General features: G+C 34.6%; 1 protein-coding gene across 1 annotated transcript; it reads left to right on the plus strand.

Moving 5' to 3' along the window:
• Positions 1-19,836: 19,836 nt before the first annotated feature.
• Positions 19,837-20,390, plus strand: LOC101679161 (TRMT1-like protein; the record flags this gene model as incomplete). Its single annotated transcript, XM_045073497.1, has 2 exons — positions 19,837-20,125; positions 20,188-20,390. Coding segments are annotated over 2 exons (372 nt in total), but the record flags the coding sequence as incomplete, so codon positions are not given.
• Between the last annotated feature and the right edge of the window lie 3,070 nt (positions 20,391-23,460).

A 23,460-nucleotide genomic window follows, 5' to 3' on the forward strand; every position in this document is an offset into this window, starting at 1 on the left:
GTATATTATTTTGCTGAGGACTATAGTCATAGGTTTCTATCAGATATAGAAGTTTTTCCTTAGTAAGGACATATTTACCAAAATTCCTTTTAAGAAGATATGATATGCTTTGAACTCTAGATAACATTGAAAATACTTAGGAATACTTTAAAACCATGTAAGTTTATTAATTTGAGAACCTCGGTTTCTATTAGTATCCTTATCATCCATTTTATGATAAGTGAAACTATTTCTTCTGACCTGTCAAGGAAGGCATTTACCAGCTGTGGCATCTTCAATGCAGTGAAGTAATTTGTTGAACTTCCACTCATTTAGTCTCCTCTGATGGCCTCAGCCTTCACCCCACCCACTCAATTTCCTGTTTTCCCCACTGTATGTTCAATTTAAATTTTAAGCAAAGCCATCAGGCACAATTCAGGTCATAGCTTAACCATGCTGCAGTCAATTTGCCCATGTCCTTGGCATTTTTACTTAAAAGGAATTATAGCCTTGCATTTTGTACATGATGTGTTAGTTTGTTCATTAATTAATATAACTTCTGATTATCTTATATGACAGCATGACTTTTTTTTTTTTTTTTAAATTTCTGGATGATTTACTCTAAATTACCAAAAAATCAACATCATGCCCCTGCTTTGGCTTCAAAAATGGATGATAGTTAGACTAATTATATAGGTAAAGTACATAGAACAGACAAAAAAAACCACTTTGAGGATGTTATTTATATGTACAATTATTCGGCATGCAATTTGGAATGAGATTCCTATAGGAAAGAATGCATCAGAGAATGACTATCCTTCACACAAAGGAAAGATAGGGGACCCCACATACTCTTAATGCAAAGTTTTTTAAAAGAATTTACAAAGCAATGTGAGATTTTGATTTATGTGATGGACCCAAATGTATTTGGACAAGAGTTTCCTCTTGCTGAATACCCGAATTTTTCTTCTCATTTATTATCGTCCTCATTAGTGCCCCAAATTCTATTTACTTACCTCAGGCAATTCATTGGATTCCACAGCATCCCTCTTAAGTAAAACATAGTGGCAAATTTAGATCAGTTTACTGTCATGTTTTTCTCCCTGGTCCTGCTCTTCAGTAGATATTCATTCCCACATCTATTTCACAAAACAGTCAAGGCAGATATTTAATAAGGAAATTGCTTACTATTCTATTTGACATATAAGTCTGTTCTGGGTTTGAGTGTATAATTGAACTCGCAGGAGCTAAGGAAAATGAGTACTAGAGAAAATGGTTTATGAGAATCTACTTTTTTTTGGAAGACAACCACCTCAGAGAAAGTCAATTACAGGGATTTTCAGAAGACGCGAAGCAACTTTGAGAGATAGGAGAAAATGGGAGGCCCAAAAGAGAGTACAGTATTTTGTGAGTCACGTTACATCTGCTCACTTTCCACATTGCGCAATCTTATTATGCTTCACTTTCCTATGAAATCTTAATTTTCGCATAGAGCCCCCCCCTCATGAAATCCTGAACTTGAAGCACTGCAAAATCAGAATCCCCCCCCAAAGGTTCCTATCCAGTATGTGATTTTTAGGCCATATCACCTCTATAAGTAAATAATATGAATAAGAATTTTAAGAAAAGACTGACTTCCTGAAACCACAAATCTGAATGTGGGGTTTAAGATGCTCTTTTTTAAATGACTTAGCATATTTGAAAGCATGCTGGTCACACCTAGCAGTTCATATGTATTTCTGTATCCTTCACAATGGTCTCTGTTAGCAGTGTTTTAAGACAGCCAAAAATCTTGGTTTCAATAATCAAAGTAGAAATTTCCTAGGATGGCCATTGTAGTCAAGGACTACTAAGTTCCCACATTCCAGTATTGTTCTCAATCAGTGGGGCTGCTATAACAAAATACTTCAGACTGGGTATCTTTTATAAACAATAGAAATTTTGTTTCTCACAGTGGAAGCTGAAGGTTTCTGAGATCAGGGGTGCCAACACGTTAGGTGAAGGTCCTCTTTTGGGCCTTCATTGTAACCTCACAGAGCGGAAGAATCTAGGTATCTCTTCCAGGGCCTCTTTATATAAGAGCAGTAATCCTATTCAGGAGTTATCTTTTCAGGATTTAGGCTGAAAGGCTCCACCTTCATGACCTAAATCGCTTTCAAAAGGTGTCACCTCCTAATATCAGCACATTATCTTACATTAAGATTTGACATATACATTTTGGGAGGACACACTCAGATCATAGTAAGTTATAAACTGTATTCTTTACTGCCACTAGTCCAAATCAGTTGAGAAAATCAATGTCCAAATTCCCATTTCTGCAGGGCTCTTTGTCTGCACCTGTTCTTGTTATGTCACAAAATTGTAAGGCATAAGCCTCAAAACACCTTCTGGCTGGTTTTTTAAAAGGGAAAGAAAATTTTGTTTGCGAATGACAAGTAGTTGGTACATCTCCAGAAAAGATGAGGAGCCAGAGTACAAAGATACCTAACCCAGGAAACATGTCAACAACTGAGAGTTCTTTCAAATTAAAAAAACTACACTGTCACTGCCTCTCAGTGGTCTATGAAATCATAGAACTGTATTGCAGATCACTTCTGCCACAGCTGAAAAAACTGAGTATTTCATAACCCTTTTAAGACCAGTCCCCATATAAGAAGCCATTACTCATTTTTGTTGTTGTTCATTACAAACTTTAGTTATAATACCGATATGGAAACAACCAAAATGTCTATTGATGGATGAATAGATAAAGAAGATTTGATATATATGTGTATGTATACACATACACATATATATCATACATATATATCATACATATAACATACACATACATGATATATATATTTATGTATATACATACACATATATATGATCCTTGAATAACATGGGGGTTAGGGGGGAACTGACTCCCTGCACAGTCAAAAATTTATGTATAACTTTTGACTTCCCTGATACTTTAAAAAATAGCCTACTATTAGTAGCCTTACTGATAACATAAATAGTTGATTAAAACATATTTTGTTTCTGTATTATATATTGTATTCTTACAATAAAGTAAGCTAGAGCTTTATCATAAGCCATTAATTCATATTAACTACTTCCAAACCTTTCTTATGAAGATACTTCTGATTAGTTGACTGAAAGTTCTCCGGGGGGGGGGGCAGTCTTTGGGGCGTTTCTAGATTTGCAAGGGAAGGTGAGAAGAGGAACTCCTTAAATATTATTAATCCTATTACATAAAAATATAATAAACATTATCTTAATTGGAAAAAGTCACTAAAATCAAGTAAGTTAAATATAAGCCTCAGGGTAGAGATAAGCATTTTGTCATCATACTTTTTAAATTAAAAAAAAAATTAAATTTAAATTCAATTTAGTTAACATATACTGGCATTATTGAGTTTCAGGGGTAGAACTTAGAGATTAATCGGTTGCATACAACATCCAGTGCACATTATATCAAGTGCCCTTCTTTCTGCCCATCACTCAGTTACCCCATTCTCCCACCTACCTCCCCTCCAGCAACCTTCAGTTTGCTTCCCATAGCCAAAAGTCTCATGGTTTGCTTGCCTCTCTGTTTTCATCTTATTTCATTTTTCCTTCTCTTCCCCTATGTTCATCTGTTTTGTTGCTTCTTAAATTCCACATATGAGTAAAATTCATATGGCATTACACTTTAGTGAAATTTTGATAGTGTAATAATGAAAATTATTAGAATTTGTTTAATATCTCAGGATCCAGTATGGTTTCAAAAAGAATCAAATTTAATAAGGTAAGTAGTAAATGAAAGACAGTTAAACATTGGAAAGCAAGACATGAAATATTTTGTTTTGGTTTTTATTGGTGGATATTATGATTCATATCCCTAGAAAACACAGAAAGCACCAGTAAAAATTGCTACAGTTACTAACAGAAATGTTTAAAAGTAGACATGGATACAAGATAATTTTGTAAAATTTTGTTTGTAGAAATATGGATAGAAAGGTAGCGATTTTGGTCTCAGATTGTGGAAATGGAATGAAAAACTTGTTGTTAGACAGTGGAGATCTTTGTCATAGAAACTTGCTGCTGAACTGAACGTGTTCTTTTTCAAGTTGTTTGGTGGGAGACAGAAAATGCTAGTGTTGAAACTGGATATGTGACTAAAAGCAAAGCATTGAACGTTTCTCTTAACTGCTTATAGCAAAATATGGGAAGAGGGAAATGAAGAAATTAAGTAAAAAAAGGAAGTGGAACTTAAAAATTTGGGATTCTCAGTCTATCACACTGCAAAAAAAAAAAAAAAAAGTGTTTTGGAAGAGAACACTAAGGATGTGGCTAAATAGTTATTTGGTGGTAAAGGGATTCATATGTGTGCAAAACATGGATCTAATTAGCCACACCAACAAAACACTCCTGTTTTTTGTTTTTGTTTTTTTGTTTTGTTTTGTATTGTTTTTGAGATTTTATTTATTTATTTGACAGGAGAGAGAGAGAGAGAGAGATCACAAGTAGGCAGAGAAAGCAGTCAGAGAGAAAGGGGGAAGCAGGCCCCCTGCCGTTGTAGAGAGCCCGATGAGGGCTCCATCCCAGGACCCTGAGATCATGACCTGAGCCGAAGGCAGAGGCTTAACCCACTGAGCCACCCAGGCACCCCAAAACACTCCTGGTTTTAACTGAGGAGATAGACACTAGACAAAATGAAGGAAGGCTGTCAGACTTATTAGATCCTCCAGAACCAGACCATATGGCCATCTGGCTGTAAATGTGCACTATTCTTCAAGCACAGGAGGAATGACCTGGAAGGGTAATTCAGAGATCATCAGAACTATCTCTTTGGTTTCAAATGGGAAACGTCACATTGCTTTGAACAGACCAGGAAGCAGCAGCCTCCAAGCCTTAAGGGCAAGGTTGCCCAGGGATCTTCAGGGTTTGAATCATCACACCAAAGCCTGAGAGGGGAACATAACTCCCCTCTACTCCTTGCTCCTCCATCTTCGTAATCTCTTATCCCTCCCTTGCACCAAGCCCTGCACCACAGAGTTACAGGGCATGACCACTGTCTAATGGACATGGAACTGCCACTCCAGTTAAGTCAGGAAGGCAAAGCATAGAATGAAAGAGGATTGTTCTCAAGCTTCAATAACTAAAGATATTTACTTTACTTAGTTTTGGACTTGCTTAGGATTCTATCACTCCTTTTTCTTCTAATTTCTCTCTTACGAATGTTTATCTTATCCCTGTCCCACGGTTGTATTTTGGAAGCACATAACCTCTCTGGTTTCACATAAAGATTCACAGCTGGAGAGGATGAATCGTATCTTCAGTCTCACCCATAAATGATTTTCTAAAAAAGATTGATTTTATTTATTTATTTATTTATTTATTTATTTATTTATGAGAGAAACAGAGATAGTGAGAGAGAACATGAGTTGGAATGAGAAAGAGAAGCAGGCTCCCTGCTGAGCAAGTAGCATGATAAGGCGCTCAATCCCAAGACCCTGGGATCATGACCTGGGCCAAAGTCAGCTGCTTTACTGACTGAGCCACCCAGGCACCCCTCACTCATATGTGATTTAAATAATGTTTAGATGAGACCTTGGAATTTAGACTTTATCTTTTTAAGATTTTATTTATTATTTGATAACAAGCAATAGAGATCACAGAGGGAGAGGGAGAAGCAGACCGCCCGATGAACCCGAGAGCCTAATGCAGGATCCTAGGACCCAAGCCAAAGGCAGACACTTCATGGACGCTTCATGGACTAAGCCACCCAGCTGTCCCTGGAATTTAGACTTTAGAGTTGATGCTGGAATGAGTTAATGTTTGGAGGACTATTGAGACGATATGAATGCATTTAGCATGTGAGAAGAACATGAGTTTTGGGTGACCAGGAGCAAAATGCTATGGACACCATGTGAAAACAATGAGAAGATGGGTATCTGAAGGCCAGAAAGAGGGATCTCAGTAGTACCTGAATCTACCAGCATCTTGCTATTGGACTTCCAGCCTGCAGAACTGGGAAAAATAAATGCTGTTGTCTGAAACACCCAGTCTATAGCATTTCATTATAGCAGCCAAGGCAGAATTATGTAGTAGGGAAACTGAAAAAGTTATGAAACAAAATTTAAAATGAATTAATTCTAAAATTTTTATAAATTGTACTGTGAAGTATACCAAAGAGAGACAGCAGATGCTAAATTGGTTTGGAAAAACTGATCGAAGGCACAGAATAATGTGAGTATTACTCAAAACTTTTATGATTTGATGAGAAGGGGATAAATCAAACAACCTAATACTGTGATGGTGGAAAACATGAAAAACTCATTTTCAGACAAAAAAATTCAGGGTATCAAAAACAGAAGAGAGAAAAAGAAGCCACAATAAAGGGAGGTGGGGCAAAAGGGAGAGAGGTAGAGAGAAAGAGTTCAAACACATTAGTGATAATGAGAATGCAAATTAAAGTAACAATGTAATGACACAATACATACCAGACTCAGATGTTTACGAAAAAAAGATATCATTCACTGAGAGTGGGGAATGTTGAGAAAACAGTGCTATCTTTGATTCTTGAAAAGAAATACGAATTATAGCCTTTATGGAAAGCAATTTGGAAACATTTAACAGAGTTACAGATGCACCTACCCTTTGACCCAGCAATCCCATTTATTCAAATCTATTCCTTAGATACAAAATTTCACACCAGTGAGGTCCTTACCATTAGTGTCTATTGCTATGGGAGTTGCTCACACCACAAGACTTGCTAAATACTTTCATATCACTCAGAATAAGAACACCAAAGCCTAAGGGTATATGCACAAAGATGTTTATTGCAGCATGATTGATAATGGCAGGAAAATAAAAAAGGAAAGCATGTGAACCCCCACCTGCAGCAGAACAGTTAAATGAATCAGGGTATATGTAAAATGTAGTGTACTACATTGACATTAATGGGAGTGAATTACAGGTATAGGAGAGAAATTTTAAGTATAGATTTTTTTGCCTGAAGAAAAGCAAAATCCTGACATATATGGGTGCTATGATAATGGATACTTTTTAAAGGATGTAGTCACTAAATAAAACATTAAATATATGTGGATCGGTTTAGTTGTATGTGTGTGCATGTGAATAAATACACATGTGTGAGGGACAGAAGACAGAAAGAGGGGGAGAGAGAGAAAATTATATGGCCACAAAAGAAATAATTCAGATGAATATATGGAGTGACTAGGAACCTGGATTATAGGAGTAACAAGCTGAAGGGAGAAAAAAATCAGGCGATTGAACTGAAAAAGAGTCAGTATGATAATAATCACATAAAGCATTTATGCAAAATTAAAAATATGTATTTATTTTTTTTAGAAAAAGAGCTATCTTTCAGAGGGAAGTAAATAGATAATGAGCTGGAGAAAGCAGATGAAAACTATTTTTAGCAAAAAGTTTGACAAAGGCAAGAAATAGGGAGTGATGACCAGCGGTGATTAAGAGAGTGTTAAATTTAACAAAAGTCATTTATACTATAGGGGTGATTTGAGCTTATGTTTTTATTTAGAAAGATATAAAATGATTTGGCAGAAAGGATAAGGGTAATGCTACAGAATGTAGAAAAATATTTATACACACACACACACACATACACACACACACACAGAGGAGAAAATGGCTTTTGTAAGTAAAAAGGTAGAGATCCCTTTCTACTAGAGATGAAAGTAAAACAAGAGAAAGAGAGTGAAAATGAGGAAATATGTCTGGGCGAATAGAAAAAAACAGTAGGGTAGGGGGCGGTTGCTATTCTACTGCAGGATTTTCTGCTGTTTCCTTCAAAGCAAAGCCTGAATGGGAATGATTTTTTTTTTTGTTTTGTTTTTCATTGTTCAGGAATGGGAGATACTGGTGACATAGGGACATTAGAGGTATTGATGAGCAACTATGCTTCTTTAACTTTGATCTCAGCCTTTGACCTCCTGCTTGACTGACCCTGTGTGGGAGCAGTGAGAGAGAAGATATGCGAGGATAACTCCTCCTCCTCATCTAACCTACCATTACAATGCAAGTGATTAAAACAAAGACTGCCGTTGTTCAAACTTGCTATAATATTTGAATATTCATTTCAAATATAAATTTCATTACAGTAAAAAAAACTCCCAGTCTACATTATATATTGAAATTCTATCAGTCAACTGAGGTGTACATGTATATTTATTATTAAAGCAGTAAAATGTTGCAGTAATTCCTTGTAACTTCAATCTTTGTTCAATCTATGTACCAAACATGTTAGTAATAAACTTAAAAGAAATTGAAAATATAAAAATAGGCTGACAATTTATACAAATATTAAGAATGAGCACATTAACTCAGTAACTTTAGGAAGGACATGTGATTCTTTTTTGAAGCTATAAAATATAATTGAATAATATAATTTTGTCATTGTGGGAATATTACTACCATTGTGTGATTATTACCAAATGTTGTGAGTATTACTACCATTAAAGAAAAATAGCCTTCCTTAAATCATATAATATAAAGACAAAGGACATTTTGCCACTTTGATGGTAATATTAATATGACCATGAGCTCTACTCTGTCTGGGTTGAACTAACCAAAAACATAATGTGTTTCACAACTGCCCTCCGTGAAAGGATACATCTATTTAGTATTGTAAATATTCAGTATAGGAAAGACAGAGGCAATCTAGTAGTTAATTGATCAAACATTGATTACATCACTATTAATCAAAAATTTCAGGGACGCCTGGGTGGCTCAGTTGGTTAAGCGGCTGCCTTCGGCTCAGGTCATGATCCCAGTGTCCTGGGATCGAGTCCCACATCGGGCTCCTTGCTCGGCAGGGAGCCTGCTTCTCCCTCTGCCTCTGCCTGCCATTCTGTCTGCCTGTGCTCGCTCTCTCTCCCTCTCTCTAACAAATAAATAAAATCTTGAAAAAAAAAAAAATTTCAAAAAACTAATCAACTATAATGTTAATAACAAAATATTAATAATAGTTACTTTTGTATAACACCAAATTTATTCTTTAGTCTATGAGTTCTTTGCATAATGATGATATTTGTCTTCTGCTTGGGTTTCATATAAAGATTAATTTTGACCCTCATCCATTCATCACTCAATCAAAATATATTTCTCCAGGTACATTTATGCCTTAAATATCAACAATTAAATTAGGGGAACTAGCAGTGGGTAGAAAGTGTTAACCACTTTTCTTTCTTGAAATTCCTTCCATTTCTGGGAGGAAGAATTAAGATTAAGAAACTAAGGGAAAGGAGTCAAAATTAACATGAGCGTGGATGGGATTTTGTAAAGGGAAAAATCTGCAAGAGTTATTCCAGGGAAGGCAGAACATTTCAAAAATATTGATGAAAGGATGTTTGCTATCCAAAAACAAATAAACACACCTAACCATGCCTAGCTGGTATTTTTATAGATGCATTCACCATCAACATGTAATCAGCAAATGATCAATTTTCATTATCTCATGTATTTATAAGAATATCTGCTTATTCGTTTTTTTGTTAAGATTACATAAGCCTGTAGAAAAGAAAAGTATAAAACGTCACTCTACATTTAAAATCAGGTAATCCTGGAAGATAACAGGTAATGCAGAGGAGAGTAGATGATAAAACAGAAGAAATATAGGAAAATAATTAATAAGAAAAGAGAAAAATTAATTGCTGCTTGCATATAAAACCCCAGAGAAAACATAGATCTACATTTATGGCAGCATGTGGAAAGTGGGTAAGGTGCCATTGCTTTACAATAGATTTTTTACTAGGAAAATCATATGACTATCTATATTTCTTATGTTCGTTAAATCCTATCCATTTATATTTGTTTATTCTCATCACTACTTTAGAAGTCCAGTGTGAGTGTGCATTGCATTTGTTTACTAAAAAATGTACTGTCTGTCACAGTTTGACATCTATGATTGCTTTTTATTCCAACATGGAATAAGATAATTCATGATTCATTTAAGTAAGACTATATATCTGTATATTAAATTTTAGTGACATATGTATTTTTGTATAACTTCTATTGTACTTTAATTATCTATTTCTATGTGTCCTACTGTGCTATTTAGAATTAAAAATGAATATGATCTTAGTCTACCTGACCAGTATACAGTTTTTTTTTTTTTTTTTTTTTTTTTAATTTATTTATATTGACAGACAGAGATCACAAGTAGGCAGAGAGGCAGAGCAGAGAGAGAGAGGGGAAGGGGCTCCCATGCCTGAGCAGAGAGCCCCGATGCGGGCCTCGATCCCAGGACCCTGAGATCATGACCTGAGCCGAAGGCAGCGGCTTAACCCACTGAGCCACCCAGGCGCCCCCAGTATACAGTTCTTAAACATCTCCATTTTGCATTTTATATTCTTGGGATTTTTCAGCTTTATTTGAAGTTTGAAATGTTGTGTAGACTTCTTTATTCTAGTGGGATATCTGATTATCCCATTCATGTCATGGGCTTGCGGTAGAAAGCAGGCAATAATTTGTTTGGACAACAGATTCTCAAAATTATTTCTTAGCAAACTAATAAGAATATGTCAAACAAATGAATATATTATTTATTATGAAAATATTTTATTGTGTGTTTCACAATATGCTTCCAACTTATTTTGTCATTTGACATTTTGTGAAAGTTAAGGAATATAATTTTAATTATTCTTTTTTTTTTCAACCAATCAATGTACTATTTCCTATAGTCTCAAGGACAGATATGATATGGACTCTGATCTTCACGAATGACACTCACATGAGGAAATAATAATAATAATGATAGTAATAGTTGTAATCACTGTTAGCAGTCTAAAGAAGATACTTTGATAACCTTGCAAGAGTTCTAGGACTCCAAGAAGGATTATGAAAGAAGGTGACAGTTGGCAAATGTTATTGATATCTGCTAAGTGAATGAAGGAGAAAGAAATGTGTTTTAGCCAGGTGGAATAGCATGTACAAGAGCATCAATTAAAAAAATATTTTGAGACATTCCAATACAGACAGAGAGTTTGCATGGTCAGAATTAGACTGGTGTTGAAAATGGAGTAAATGAGAAGAACTGGCAGGAGTGAGACTGTGAAGACTCTTGTATGTTTAAGTGAGGGAGTGAGAATTTGAGAACACTTTGTTGGCTGAATCCTTCATCAAAACTCTGAACCTATTTTTTAAAACAATCAACTATTGAATAGGTAGAATATTTACATTATGAGTATCAGATGAAACTTATTCATATGGCTATACTACTTTTTTAACCAGATAAAGTATATTAAAATTTAAAAGTTATTTTGCTCCCAGTTTGGTCCCCCCACCCCCACCTTGAGTAGTTTTCTTGAATCTAGGATTAACTAAAGAGTAGTTCATCTGGAGGCATCCTGGGTCCTCAGATGGTTAAGGGTCTGCCTTTGGCTCAGCTCATGATCTCTGGGTCCTGGGATCCAGCCCCACATTGGGCTTCCTGCTCAGTGGGGAGTCTGCTTATCCCTCTCTCTCTCTGCCTCTTCCCCTGCTTTGCTCTCTCTCTTTTTGTCTATCTCTCACAGATGAATAAATGAAATCTTTAAAAAAAAAAAAAATTCATCTGGACCAGGACTTCAGACTAACCCCTCTCAACATTTTTAGAGGGAAACACTATTTTTTTTTTTCATTTTGAAGACTATTAGTTTGTTTTGATCTCTTAACACTCACTTTGAACAACAAAGTTGCTATTTTACATATTTTAATCAAATTGTCACAGTCCAATTATTTCTTCTCTCATGAAAGCTAGCAAAGTTCCATTGCAGTGTGTTTAAATGACTCAAATATATGAATAAGATAAATATTCATGAAAAGTATAGGAGCCAACATGAAGAAACTATATAAAATATCTCAATTTACTAGTCATTAGAATTTTAATATTTTTATTATAGAAAGAATATTAGCATGTGTTGCATTGACATTTTGCTTTGACTTTCTCAAATCATCTTGGTTTTAGTACCTAGCATGTTGCCCAGTAATCTTGTGGACTAATAAGAATGATAGATTTTAGCACAGCTTTCAGTATAAAAATAATGTTGCCATCTACTCTAATTAAGATGTCCTATATTGGGTAAGAAGATAGAAATTGCCTTGTTTAAAGCAAAACAAAACAAAACAAAATGACAACTTGTTTTAAAATTTCCTTCCCTTCCCATTAGTAGAAAAATACAGGTATGATTAGGTTTTTATGTTCATAATGAAATTAGAGGTAATGTAGAAAAATAAAATTATGCATTAAAAATAATTGGAAACAAAAAAAGAGAATGTGCAGTTCTTCTCCCACAAAAATGTTTAGATCAATTGTTTAGAACCTAATTTAATTATCTTATAAAATGAGTCAAGTGGGATACCAAGTTTTAATCTAATGCTGAGCAAGGCCTTTAGAGTTCCTATTATACAATTGTTTTGACTTTTATTTCCCTGAGATGGAAACTGTCTCTGACCCTGATACAATCCCTTGTTATTGGATCATTTTGAATATAATTCTACTTCTTTCTTTATCCATTACATTCATCATATTCTCGGCTAATATGATGATATTGAACATATGGGGGTCTAGATGAAAGAAATAAAGATGCATCATATTTTATCTGATATTATAAAAAGGAATCTCTGAGCCTTTCTCCAGCTATATTAATGTTTACAAGTTAGCAACAGCATGCAGTTTCGTTAGATTATTACAAAAAAACTTCTAAGTTGATTGCCCGGGACCTGGTTGGCCTTGTCCCAGGTATGCACTGAAATGAAAATTTTTACCAAATGCACTGAAAGAGAATTTTTACCATCTCAGAAGAAAGGGAAGTCTTCAGAAGATTTTCAGTTGATCTCACTGAAATCTTAAAGACACAGTAGCAAAATACTCATAATTAGTTTGAACATTTTGATTCTGAATATCTTTGGTTAGCAGCACAGTATCTCTTGTGTTTCATACAATGATGTACAGCCTGATTTTTTTTCAATCCATTCATATACTGCAATCCACATAACTACACTATTGCTTCACTGTGCCATTTTTTCCTAAAACTTGTCTTCTGTATGAGCACTTTCCTTCAATGCCCAAAGCTTAATTAGGCACAGATTATTTCTTGACTATTGTTTTTTGGCTTCATTATTATTAGAATTTTTCTTTTTCTTCTGTACTCATTCTTAGTCTTGCCCTCAGTTTCTTTTGTGTAACTCATCTGTTTTTAATAAGCTTACCTCTATCCCATGGCTTTTCTTGCCTTAATATATGATAACATTAGGCTATCTATAACCAGATAAAGACCAGACTCTTTGCTTTAATACCATGTGTTCAACTGCTTTGGGCTACGTATTTGACAGGGAGGAGAAAACTGTAGATCTTGAAGTTCAAAGCAATTGAGTGAAATAATGTAAAAATGACTCATTGCTTTGACCCTGACTCATCAAACAGTTGAAGAGGGTATTAGAAGAATTAAAATTAATGAGCATTTTCTTGTTTCCCTGTGAAGATACCTGAAAAGTCCCCAACTGTTATGTATTACAAGCAAAATCTTCAAAGCTAAGTTTCTCGCTGCTTAGCGGGAGGCTGAATGTTTAATAGTGAGGTTAAGGATAAATTAAAGAATTTTTGTGATGGTTGACATCTGTGAAGTCCTATGGGTCACTATATTCTTTAAATCGAACATCCATACAGCCGTTGGTGAAGTTTCACTCCCTTGGGGGTAACTCAGAAGTGACTGTAAGAAAGTCTCATGTATCATTTATACCAAGTCTGAAGCCTCAGGAGGTTCTGTTGGTCCACATTCTTGTCCCAGAGATCAGATCCAGGTGAGTCAGTCACCGCACTGACACCCTGACCTGACCCAACCCTCTCAGCAGCTCCCTTGTCACCCAGCCTACACATGGCTGGAAAAAAATTAGAGAGAACACTGACCATAGTGACCTGGCAGGAGTGCTGTGGGGCAAAGGCCACACTAAAATACCAATGCAACTGCAAGATATGAATAAATTAGAAAAGGTTCAAAGGACAGACACAAAAATGATGAAGCACTTTAAAAACAGACTTATGTAGAAAGACTAAAGGGATTTTAAATTATTTAGCCTTAAGGAGTGAAGGCTGAGGATAAACAGAATAATAATCTTCAAGTAGTGTGAAGCAACTGTTCTTCCTTTAGCTCCATTGCAATCAAGAGTATATAATATTAACATCAGGGATAAATTAGAAAGTCTAAGATTTCCTCCCTTGGAAAGAAGTACCTGACTACTACAGACACTTGAAATGTGATCTTTTGTAATATCTGGCAAACTGAATGAAAATATCATCCCCATTGGTCTATCTCAGTAACATACTCTGGAAGTTGAAACAGGTGAAGTCTGATTCTCCAAAGCTTATGTGCATGATTACACTGGGAAGCACAGATTTCCAAAACACTGGCCTTATCACAAGTGGGTGCAAAATGCCAGGGTGCATGAATCCATGAATCTTAAGATTAATTATCAAATCTTAAGATTAATTATGCAGTTAGAAAAATGGACCAAGCCGGGAAGCAGTAATCAGATGACTTTTTTTTTTTTTTTAAGATTTTATTTATTTATTTGACAGAGAGAGATCACAAGTAGGTAGAGAGGCAGGCAGAGAGAGAGAGAGAAACAGGCTCCCTGCCAAGCAGAGAGCCTGATGTGGGGTTCGACTCCAGGACCCTGAGATCATGACCTGAGCCGAAGGCGGAGGCTTAACACACTGAGTCACCCAGGCACCCCCAAATGACTATTTTTAACTGGTAATTAAAGATACATTAAAATATTTTGAAAATAAAAAATGAATTTTTAAAAAAAGATTACCATGATTAGTATTTTTAGTTACATAAAAACATACTTGGGATCTAAGTTATTTAAATGTGTAGAACGCTGATGAAGCAACATCTGAAGTGCAGGTGAGACCTACAATCTGCTCTCATTTGGGGGAACATATGCTTTAGGGTGGACCAGTGTTATCAAGGCTAACGGCTCCTTGTTATTGCTCTTTGTTCCAGCTTTGCTTTTCACTCCTAACTTGTAGGACAGCTTAAATGGTTGACTTGTTTAAAGTGCTTAATTACTCATGTGGTGGCTATTACCAATACAAACTGTCTACAGGATACACAGACAGCTATTGTGTCCCAGCTGATGTTACAATACTAAATGGGACCTGATTACTGTACATTGCTTTTCAATGCTGTTAATTTGCATGTTTGAATAAGTCTGTTGGGACTCCATTTTGCAGCTATTGCTTCGTGTACGCTGCTTGGGATCGCTTTGGGAAACCGTATGTGATTGGCTTTTTCTATTCATCAGAATAGAGGGTTTGGAGCTGCTGACACCATGGCCATTATGCATTGCACCTATGGGTTTTGTGGCCCATTACATATTGGATTGCTGCACTTGCTTTTTCTTTTTCTCTCTTTTTTCCCTTTAGTGCTTCCCTTTAGCCCTTAAGAATACTGAATATTCTTAAATGTGAAAACCACCATGAATATATGATTGTTAATTGGGAAGCACAGAAGGGATGAAAGTAAAAAAAAATTAAAATATTCATCGAGTGGGTTGATAGATTTCTAGGATTGATTTCATAAACATTAATGAAAATGAATGTCTCTTTTCTTAAAAAGTAAGTAAGCAAACGATTTGGGTTGTTTCAACACAAGGGCTGTTCAGTCCATTTAGACTCAATAAGAATTTGATAAGTTAGTCCCTGCAAGAAATATTTTGAACTTTGTGTCATTTCTTGGTCAATTAAACAAAAAATTAGAAGTTTGTCAACACCCAAACTCATTTCAAATATAAAAATCAGTATGCATTTAATGTGGCATGATGTACATTAGACGTCCAAGTCCAAAAAACCAGCTTCTAGCATTTTCTGTGCTAAAGAACTTGCCTGGTTCTCACACATATGTGAGAGATTTGAGAATGCTTGTGAACAAAATAGCTTGATACCTTGCACATCGATCAACAATAATATAATCTTTTAATTTTTTTCTAAATATTTTTCAATTGGACCTGCTTTGATTTTTCTGTCAGAATGATAATGGAAAGATGATTTCAACTTCTGTGAAATTCTTTCTAGGATTCTGGTACAAAGTAAGATTGTGTCTGGGTTTATTGGGAAAGAGTTAGATTGCTGCCACAGGTGGCAAAATAGGGAGTCCAGTACTCATAATTCATTATTTCATTTCTCTGTTCTTGAACCTGTAAAAATATTGCTTTTGACTTTTTTTTTTTACTTTGTTATTAGTCATTACCATTTAAGTTAGAGAGAACAATAATTATGGGCTTTGGGAGTTTGTTGGAGAAGAGAGGAAGAGTAAGTTGCCTGAGAAAATATCAATATTTATGCATAAAAATCTTAAATAATTCAATAGCTAATAGGGAGTTTGAGAGGATGACTTGACCTGAGTTGAAAGATCTCTCTAGGACAATTCGGGTTGACCCTTTCTGCTTGTCTTGTGAGATCTATCAGGATTGAAGACATAACCTAAAGGAATGCTTTGTACTTTCAGTGTTATGTGTATTTGGCCAGATACAGCAATCACAAAAATTAATAATGAACTGTAGTATACAATAGCAAAATGAATGAAACTTAGGTCAGCTAAGAAAGCAGTTATTTGCTCTGAAATTATTTATATTAGGAGAGAAGAAACAATGATAGAAGTTGGAACACTTCTTTAATTAGAGAGATTTTTAGGGTAGTAATCTCACACACATAATCACACACACACACATACATCTCATACTGTATCTGATTACATTTTCAAGCAATGGTTTTTAATTGTAACCATATATAGATAGGTATATATGAAAGTAGAGGTTTCTAGGAGCTGCCACCAGAAATAACTCATTTATTGTTGCGTAAGACATAAAAATCTATATTTCTTCAGAACTGTTGAACTTTAATGGTCAACCAAGTGGCATTTCCCTAATCTAGAGGACTAGTTTCAGTATAGTTGCATGGTAGGGTTGCTGAATTCAATAATCCCTGCATTTCCTAGTTAAACCAGATAGAATTAGGAGGAAAAATGGGAAAAGTAATAACAAAAGCACAAGAAAAGCTGTTGCTGCATTTCTACCAAGGCAAAATATATGTTGTTTAAGAATACCTCAGATATCAGGAAATAATCAGACTAAGGCAAGTCAGCCTGGGCTGCAGGGTCAGGCACCCAAGGAAGAGACTGGAAACCATAGCACATGCGAGAGGTTCTAAAGCAAGACCCATCACTACCAATGTACACAGTGTCTCTGATGATTGCATTGACGTCTCACTTTTATTCACTAGGTTGATCAAATAGATTAAAAATTCTGTAAACATAAACACCAATTCTTTTCATACTTATATGTGTCTATGTATAGCAATGTGGGAAATATGGAAACTGTATATTAGCATCTGGGCATATATTTGAAGAAATGTCTTTTTAAAAAATAAATGAATAACTTTTTTGAGAATATATTCCTAATTTTTTTTCAAAATACTGCTTTTAAAATTTAATCAGATGATAACTATTTTATATTAAAATTTTATAATCCATTTAAAACTAAAAATTTTTAGGAACTCAAATAAAACTAAAAGTATTTTTCGTTCTTATTAAAAAACAAATATAAGTCAAAAATTAATGGGTAACACATAACTTTGTAAAAATATGTAGCAATGTATAGTCAAAATAATAGTTGAGGTATATTATTTTCTCAAAATTTAATATTGTATGCTTTTAAATAATAGATTTTGCTTTTAGAGCAGTTTTAGATTTAAAGAAAAGTTTGAGTAGTAAGAACAAAGTCCCAATATACCTCCTCTTCTACTGCCTATAATTTCCCTTATTTTTAGTGTTTTGCCCTAGTATAATTTATATCTTACAATTGATTAATATTGTTTGACTATTATTAACTGAAGTCCATGGTTTAAGTGAGCATCCACTCTTGTGTTGTACATTCTATAGGTTTTGATGTGTAATAATGCATTTTTACCATTTAAGTTTTGATGTATTTCCTCACTGGAGGAAATCTGAAAAGAAGTAAAATCAGGTATTACTCTCAGGGATGAAATTTTTTGAATTATTGGAGAAATATTTATCTCACTATGTATGCTGAAAAGCCAAACTATCCATTATACTGTTCAAATTCTTATAGAATGATCTCTCAATTATTAAAAAAAATCTCTCTTTAAAAAAAAAAATTTCATGGTGTTCCATTGAAACACTTGTCTGAGGACCTGTACTTTATTGATCAGTCAAACAAACTAAGTCAAGAAAGTTAATTTTTTCAAAGAAAAGTACATTCTTTTTAACAAGTATGGCAGGAAAAAGATCAGTGTACTGGTAACATTAGAAATCACTGTGCAGCTTAACCTCATCTATTTCCAAGTATATTTAAATAACCAGTATATTTTCTTCAAGATTTATCATAGCAATACATTAAAATATAATATTTAATTCTGTGTTCAGCATACATTAAAAAGAAGCATCCAAGGAAAATTAACGTTTTCTTTTTTGAGGATATTAATTTCTGGGACCAGCAAACTACATCAAGAGTTATTCCAAATATTTATTTTGTTTTCACATTATGCCAGGTGTATGAGGTCATCACACACATTCTAATTTTAGGTATAAAACAGGTACCTTCTTACTTACTGGGCATGCCTCACTGAAATTTCTGTTAAGTTAATATTACAGTCTGGTAATTTAGCATTTCATGGGCATTTTCATTTTAGTTTTCTGCTGAGGCTTCTTGAACAAATCAGTTAGCCCTGAATAATAATTTTATGAAAATGCTTTTTTCTGAATCCCCCACTGCAATTGTTTTTTAAATTTTTAGCATTCTTCGTTTGCCTTTCACACTAGTACTATGACTCTAGTCATATGAATCAGAGTAAAATTTGAATTAGAATTTCAGATTCAGAGTGATGCATGGTCTTACAAAGAAAGCAGAAATTACATACAAAGTTAGCCTTGCTTGTTTCTGTGTAGGGTTTTAGAATCTCACTGGAGAATTCTAGGTCTTCATGCAGACAGCTGACAGTGGGAAGCAAACAGAAATGTTGCACTGGATGTTATGGGACAGAGCAGCTACTATCTTAGAGTCTGCCCGCATCTACTTTTAGCTTTGTGCAAGTCACATTTTTTTTAGCTTATATATAATTATCATTATAGTTGTAATATCCTATGTGTATTGTTGCCTTGAATCTTCTACTTTGGCAAGTATCCTTTACATTCTCTATTGTCTTTGTATTTCTTATAATTTATTCTACTTAAGAAATTAAACAAAACAAATGGAAACAAAACCAAACCCTACAGCTTTGCTGTAGGATTTTGACACAACATAATCATTTCCCAAATGAACTTCAATGGTTTCTATTTCTCCACTACACAAAATTAGCTTTTGCTAAATTAGAAAGACAAATATTTTGGATGATTCTGAACTATTTGTAGAAATATTAACACGCACTCACAAAAATGCAATCATAGATGTTACCAAGACTGTTGATTCTATGTGTGGTTGTCAGCTGTGTAATGGAATTACCATTGATTGGATACAATTTCAACAGATTACACAATATTCTTCACTATAGACAACTTTTCTAGTAAACAAGGCAATACAAAAATGTTTAAGATGAATTATTCACTCTTTATTATCTCTATGTACTCAGTGTGAAGCAAAGTGAATTATGTAGTAGGTGGCATTGCCAATAACATAGTCTGTCAGAGAGGAGCACTAAGAATATGACAAATAGGTTATGTTGCATAATCGGTTTAAATGTTGAAACCAGTTCTTTTAGTACCTAAAGTATATGGTGAAAATAATGTAGGAACTTTCTAGACAGAACTGGTTATATTTAAAATAATATCAAAATAATCTTTATATGCGAAGGCACAGCATGTTGCCCGGCGTCACTATGGCTGTAATATTGTCCGAACTGAATATTACAAGGAACTAGCAGCCAGAATTGTTGTAGCTGCAGTGGCAAGAGCTGCAGCCCGATGTAACAAAGGCATTGAAGTACTCTTTGCAGTGGCTCTGGAACATTTTGTGTTGGTTGTTGCGAGAGTTTTGAGGGGGCCTACCTCTGCAGATGAAACAGCCAAGAAGATTCAGTACCTGATCCATTGTCAGTGGTGTGAAGAGAGAATTTTTCAGAAGGATGGTAATATGGTAGAAGATTACAGTGCTAACTTTATTTCCTATACTGGATTTCCTTTCATCAACAGACAAGACATTCGTAAAACCCATATAGACAGCTGCCCTGTAACTGTCACGGAAGCATGTCCGGAAAGACAGCAATAGAACTTGGACCTCTATGGTGAAGTTCCCTTTTCAATACTGGATTCCTCAAAAGAATGCTCTTTGAATCTTTTCACCATGGTTTAGATGACATTCAAACCCTAATAAAGACATTAATCTTTGAAAAAAAATAATCTTGGCATATAAAGAACTGATATCTGTAGAAGTCACTGATACAATGCCAAGATTTCTTATATTTCTGAACGCAGAATCTAGATAGTTCACGGATGTTCCAAAAGGGTCTAGATGTATGAAATCAAAAGATCTCAGATGCATCAGTACACACATATTTTTCAGTAAAATGGAAATGACTTCAGAGGGATAGTCTAGTATTAACACGAGGTGTTTGAGATAACAGATATTTACATTAGTGGGAAAGTTGCACTGTTTCTCACATTTCTCCTTCATTTTTATTGTCTTTTTGGAAAAATCTCTTTCAGTAGTCCCTCCAAGAACATAGAAGTCTATGACAAAGCAATTAAAAGAATATGTAAGGTATAGTTCACATTGATGCAAGTCTTTCCTGTTAACAATTTAAAAGAAAATGTGATATAGAGCCACTGAGGTGGGCTGGTGGATAACTTCGAGTGAACCATTATTTGACCTTTCTGCAGAAAAGAAAAATTATCACATAGAGCATCATAATTATTAGATAATACTGGTAATATAAAGTGGTAAAATTGGAAATGCATGCATTAAAGAGAGAAGTGTAAGTCCGATATATTGATAACACAAATAAATAGATGATAATACATGTAAAATGGCTAGTTACCTTAAATGTATATTGCTGTGCTTTTTATATTACAAAAACAGTCCTATCCTTGATACTGTCTTGACCCTTTCCCTGATTAGAATTCCTATGTGTCTGCAATAGCATTCATTTTATCTTTCTTTTTTTTTTAATTTCATTCACATGAGCTCTCTTGCATTCCTGAAGTAAGTGAAGAGGGGGAAAGAATAGAACCCAGGTGTTTGCAGATGGAATACTTGTGAGAAGCTATGATTTGGTTTTACTCTAAAATCTAAGTTTCTCTTGAATGATTGACATTTGTATATATATGTTCTCTCTTCAGGTTCCTTACCCTCAGGCATTGCCCATAGTCTCAGAAGCAGCTAAAACCCTGACAGAAATACTGATTCTTTTTTTTATAAAAATATTTTGTGATTAATAAGCTATACTTACTTTTGAAGTCCATGTTATAGGCATCTGATATATATTCTGCCTCAAATATAGGTAATATTTATATGTATCTCTGTCTCTCCCACATTCATGTATATGCATACATACTAGTTTTTTGTATAAGGATATTAAGTTTTTGAGATAAAGAAATGTTACTAGAAATGTGACATATATAAAATTCAAAATTATTACAGATTAGTTTTGTCTAATGTCTTTATATTAGATGGGTACAAAAGGTGCTTCAAGGAAAAAAAAGCTCAAATTAACGAATGTTCAACATGATTTTAAGCAGTCCTTTGAGAAGTTGATAGCGCAGTCAACCTGTTGTTTGGTTTAGTTGATAAAAAGAAAGTAGATTGACATTTTTTGTTTGTTTGTTCATTCAATTGACTGAAACAACTCATTGTTTACATCATATTGATGAAACAATGAGTCACATTGATGCCATTAATCATATTCAACCATGAAACAATGCATTCTCTATACACAGTGGCTCTGGGAATGGAGTGATCATCAACTCACCGGATCAATTTCATGTCAAATGAATATGACAAGACTGCTGAATGTATTAGATGGCTTATACTATCCCTGATTATTCCAGTTTTATAGATAATGTTAGAAGGAAAAATCATGGTAGGAAAAGATGACAGAGCTAATTCTCATATTAAAACACTGAAAATGATTATAGTAGTTTACTTCTCATACCTAATTAGTTACATAAAATAGAAACAGTAACAGAAAGTTGTAATACTGAATTTTTTTTGGCATGTACACAGAAGTAAACTGGATGGAATGCGATTAAGCAAGAAATCATATATGATGCAGAATTTCATGTCCATGTGAATTTGGATAACTAATTCACCTCTTTAGCCTTAGTTTCTCTGTGTAAGGAAAAACGTAACAGAGCAAGAAACTTCCCTCCCATGGCTATTTTGATGATTCAATTAGTTAAAGTATATGAAATCACTTAATTAATTGTTTTTTTAACGATTTTATTTATTTATTTGACAGAGAGAGATCATAAGTAGGCAGAGAGGCAGGCAGAGAGAGAGAGGAGGAAGCAGGCTCCCTGCTGAGCAGAGAGCCCGATGCGGGACTCGATCCCAGGACCCTGAAATCATGACCTGAGCCGAAGGCAGTGGCTTAACCCACTGAGCCACCCAGGCGCCCTGAAATCACTTAATTAATTGTAAAGCAGAGTGTTAATGTGATGATGATGATGATGTCTGGTTAAATTGATACTGATATCGCTCTATAGTCTTATTGAAAAGAGTGAGTGGTTAATATAGAGACTTGTAAAAGCTGCAGAAAACTTCAGTGGTGGATGAAATGAGAAAAGCTATGGTAGAAAGTTGTTGTTGTGTATTTGAAACAATGTTGGAGAAAACTGCTTAACACAATAAAGGTGCCATAATCTTTTAGGTAAATTAGCCCAATAAAGGATTCAGATACAATGAAATTAGTGGGGATTTTATGGAAATTAAGAATTCAGACCCGCTAAAACGTCTGAGCATTCATAAACATGACTTCTTTGTAGTTTCACATTTCGTGATGAAGATATGAAAAGCTTCATTTGAAAAAAAAATCTGTTTTCCTTTAATGTAGAAGTATATTTTAATATATCAATAGAAATATGTACCTATTTTTGCTTCTTCTAGTCTTTTCTTTTTCAAAAATGCAATTTTACTTTTCATTTGTTGTCTATTCAGATAAATGCCAGTTATATTTCATCTTCTCCCAAATGAAAGGCATGTTTTTGATATCAGAGCATAGTGTCCTTTTATTTTTATTATTTATTAATCATCTTCATTGCAAAGTAGAATCATGTCCTTAGAAATTTTATTTCATATACAAGTGCATCTATCCACTGGAATCTGTGAACACTGAACATCACTTAAGATCCTATATGGGGGGTGGGGTGCCTGGGTGGCTCAGTTGGTTAAGCATCTGCCTTTAGCTCAGGTCATGATCCCAGGGTCCTAGGATGGGGCCCTATGTCAGACTCCCTGCTCAACAGTAAGTTTGCTTCTCCT

Source organism: Mustela putorius, unplaced genomic scaffold (assembly GCF_011764305.1).
Source record: "Mustela putorius furo isolate JIRA1106 unplaced genomic scaffold, ASM1176430v1.1 tig00537245_pilon_pilon_pilon, whole genome shotgun sequence".
Classification (NCBI taxonomy): Eukaryota; Metazoa; Chordata; class Mammalia; order Carnivora; family Mustelidae; genus Mustela; species Mustela putorius.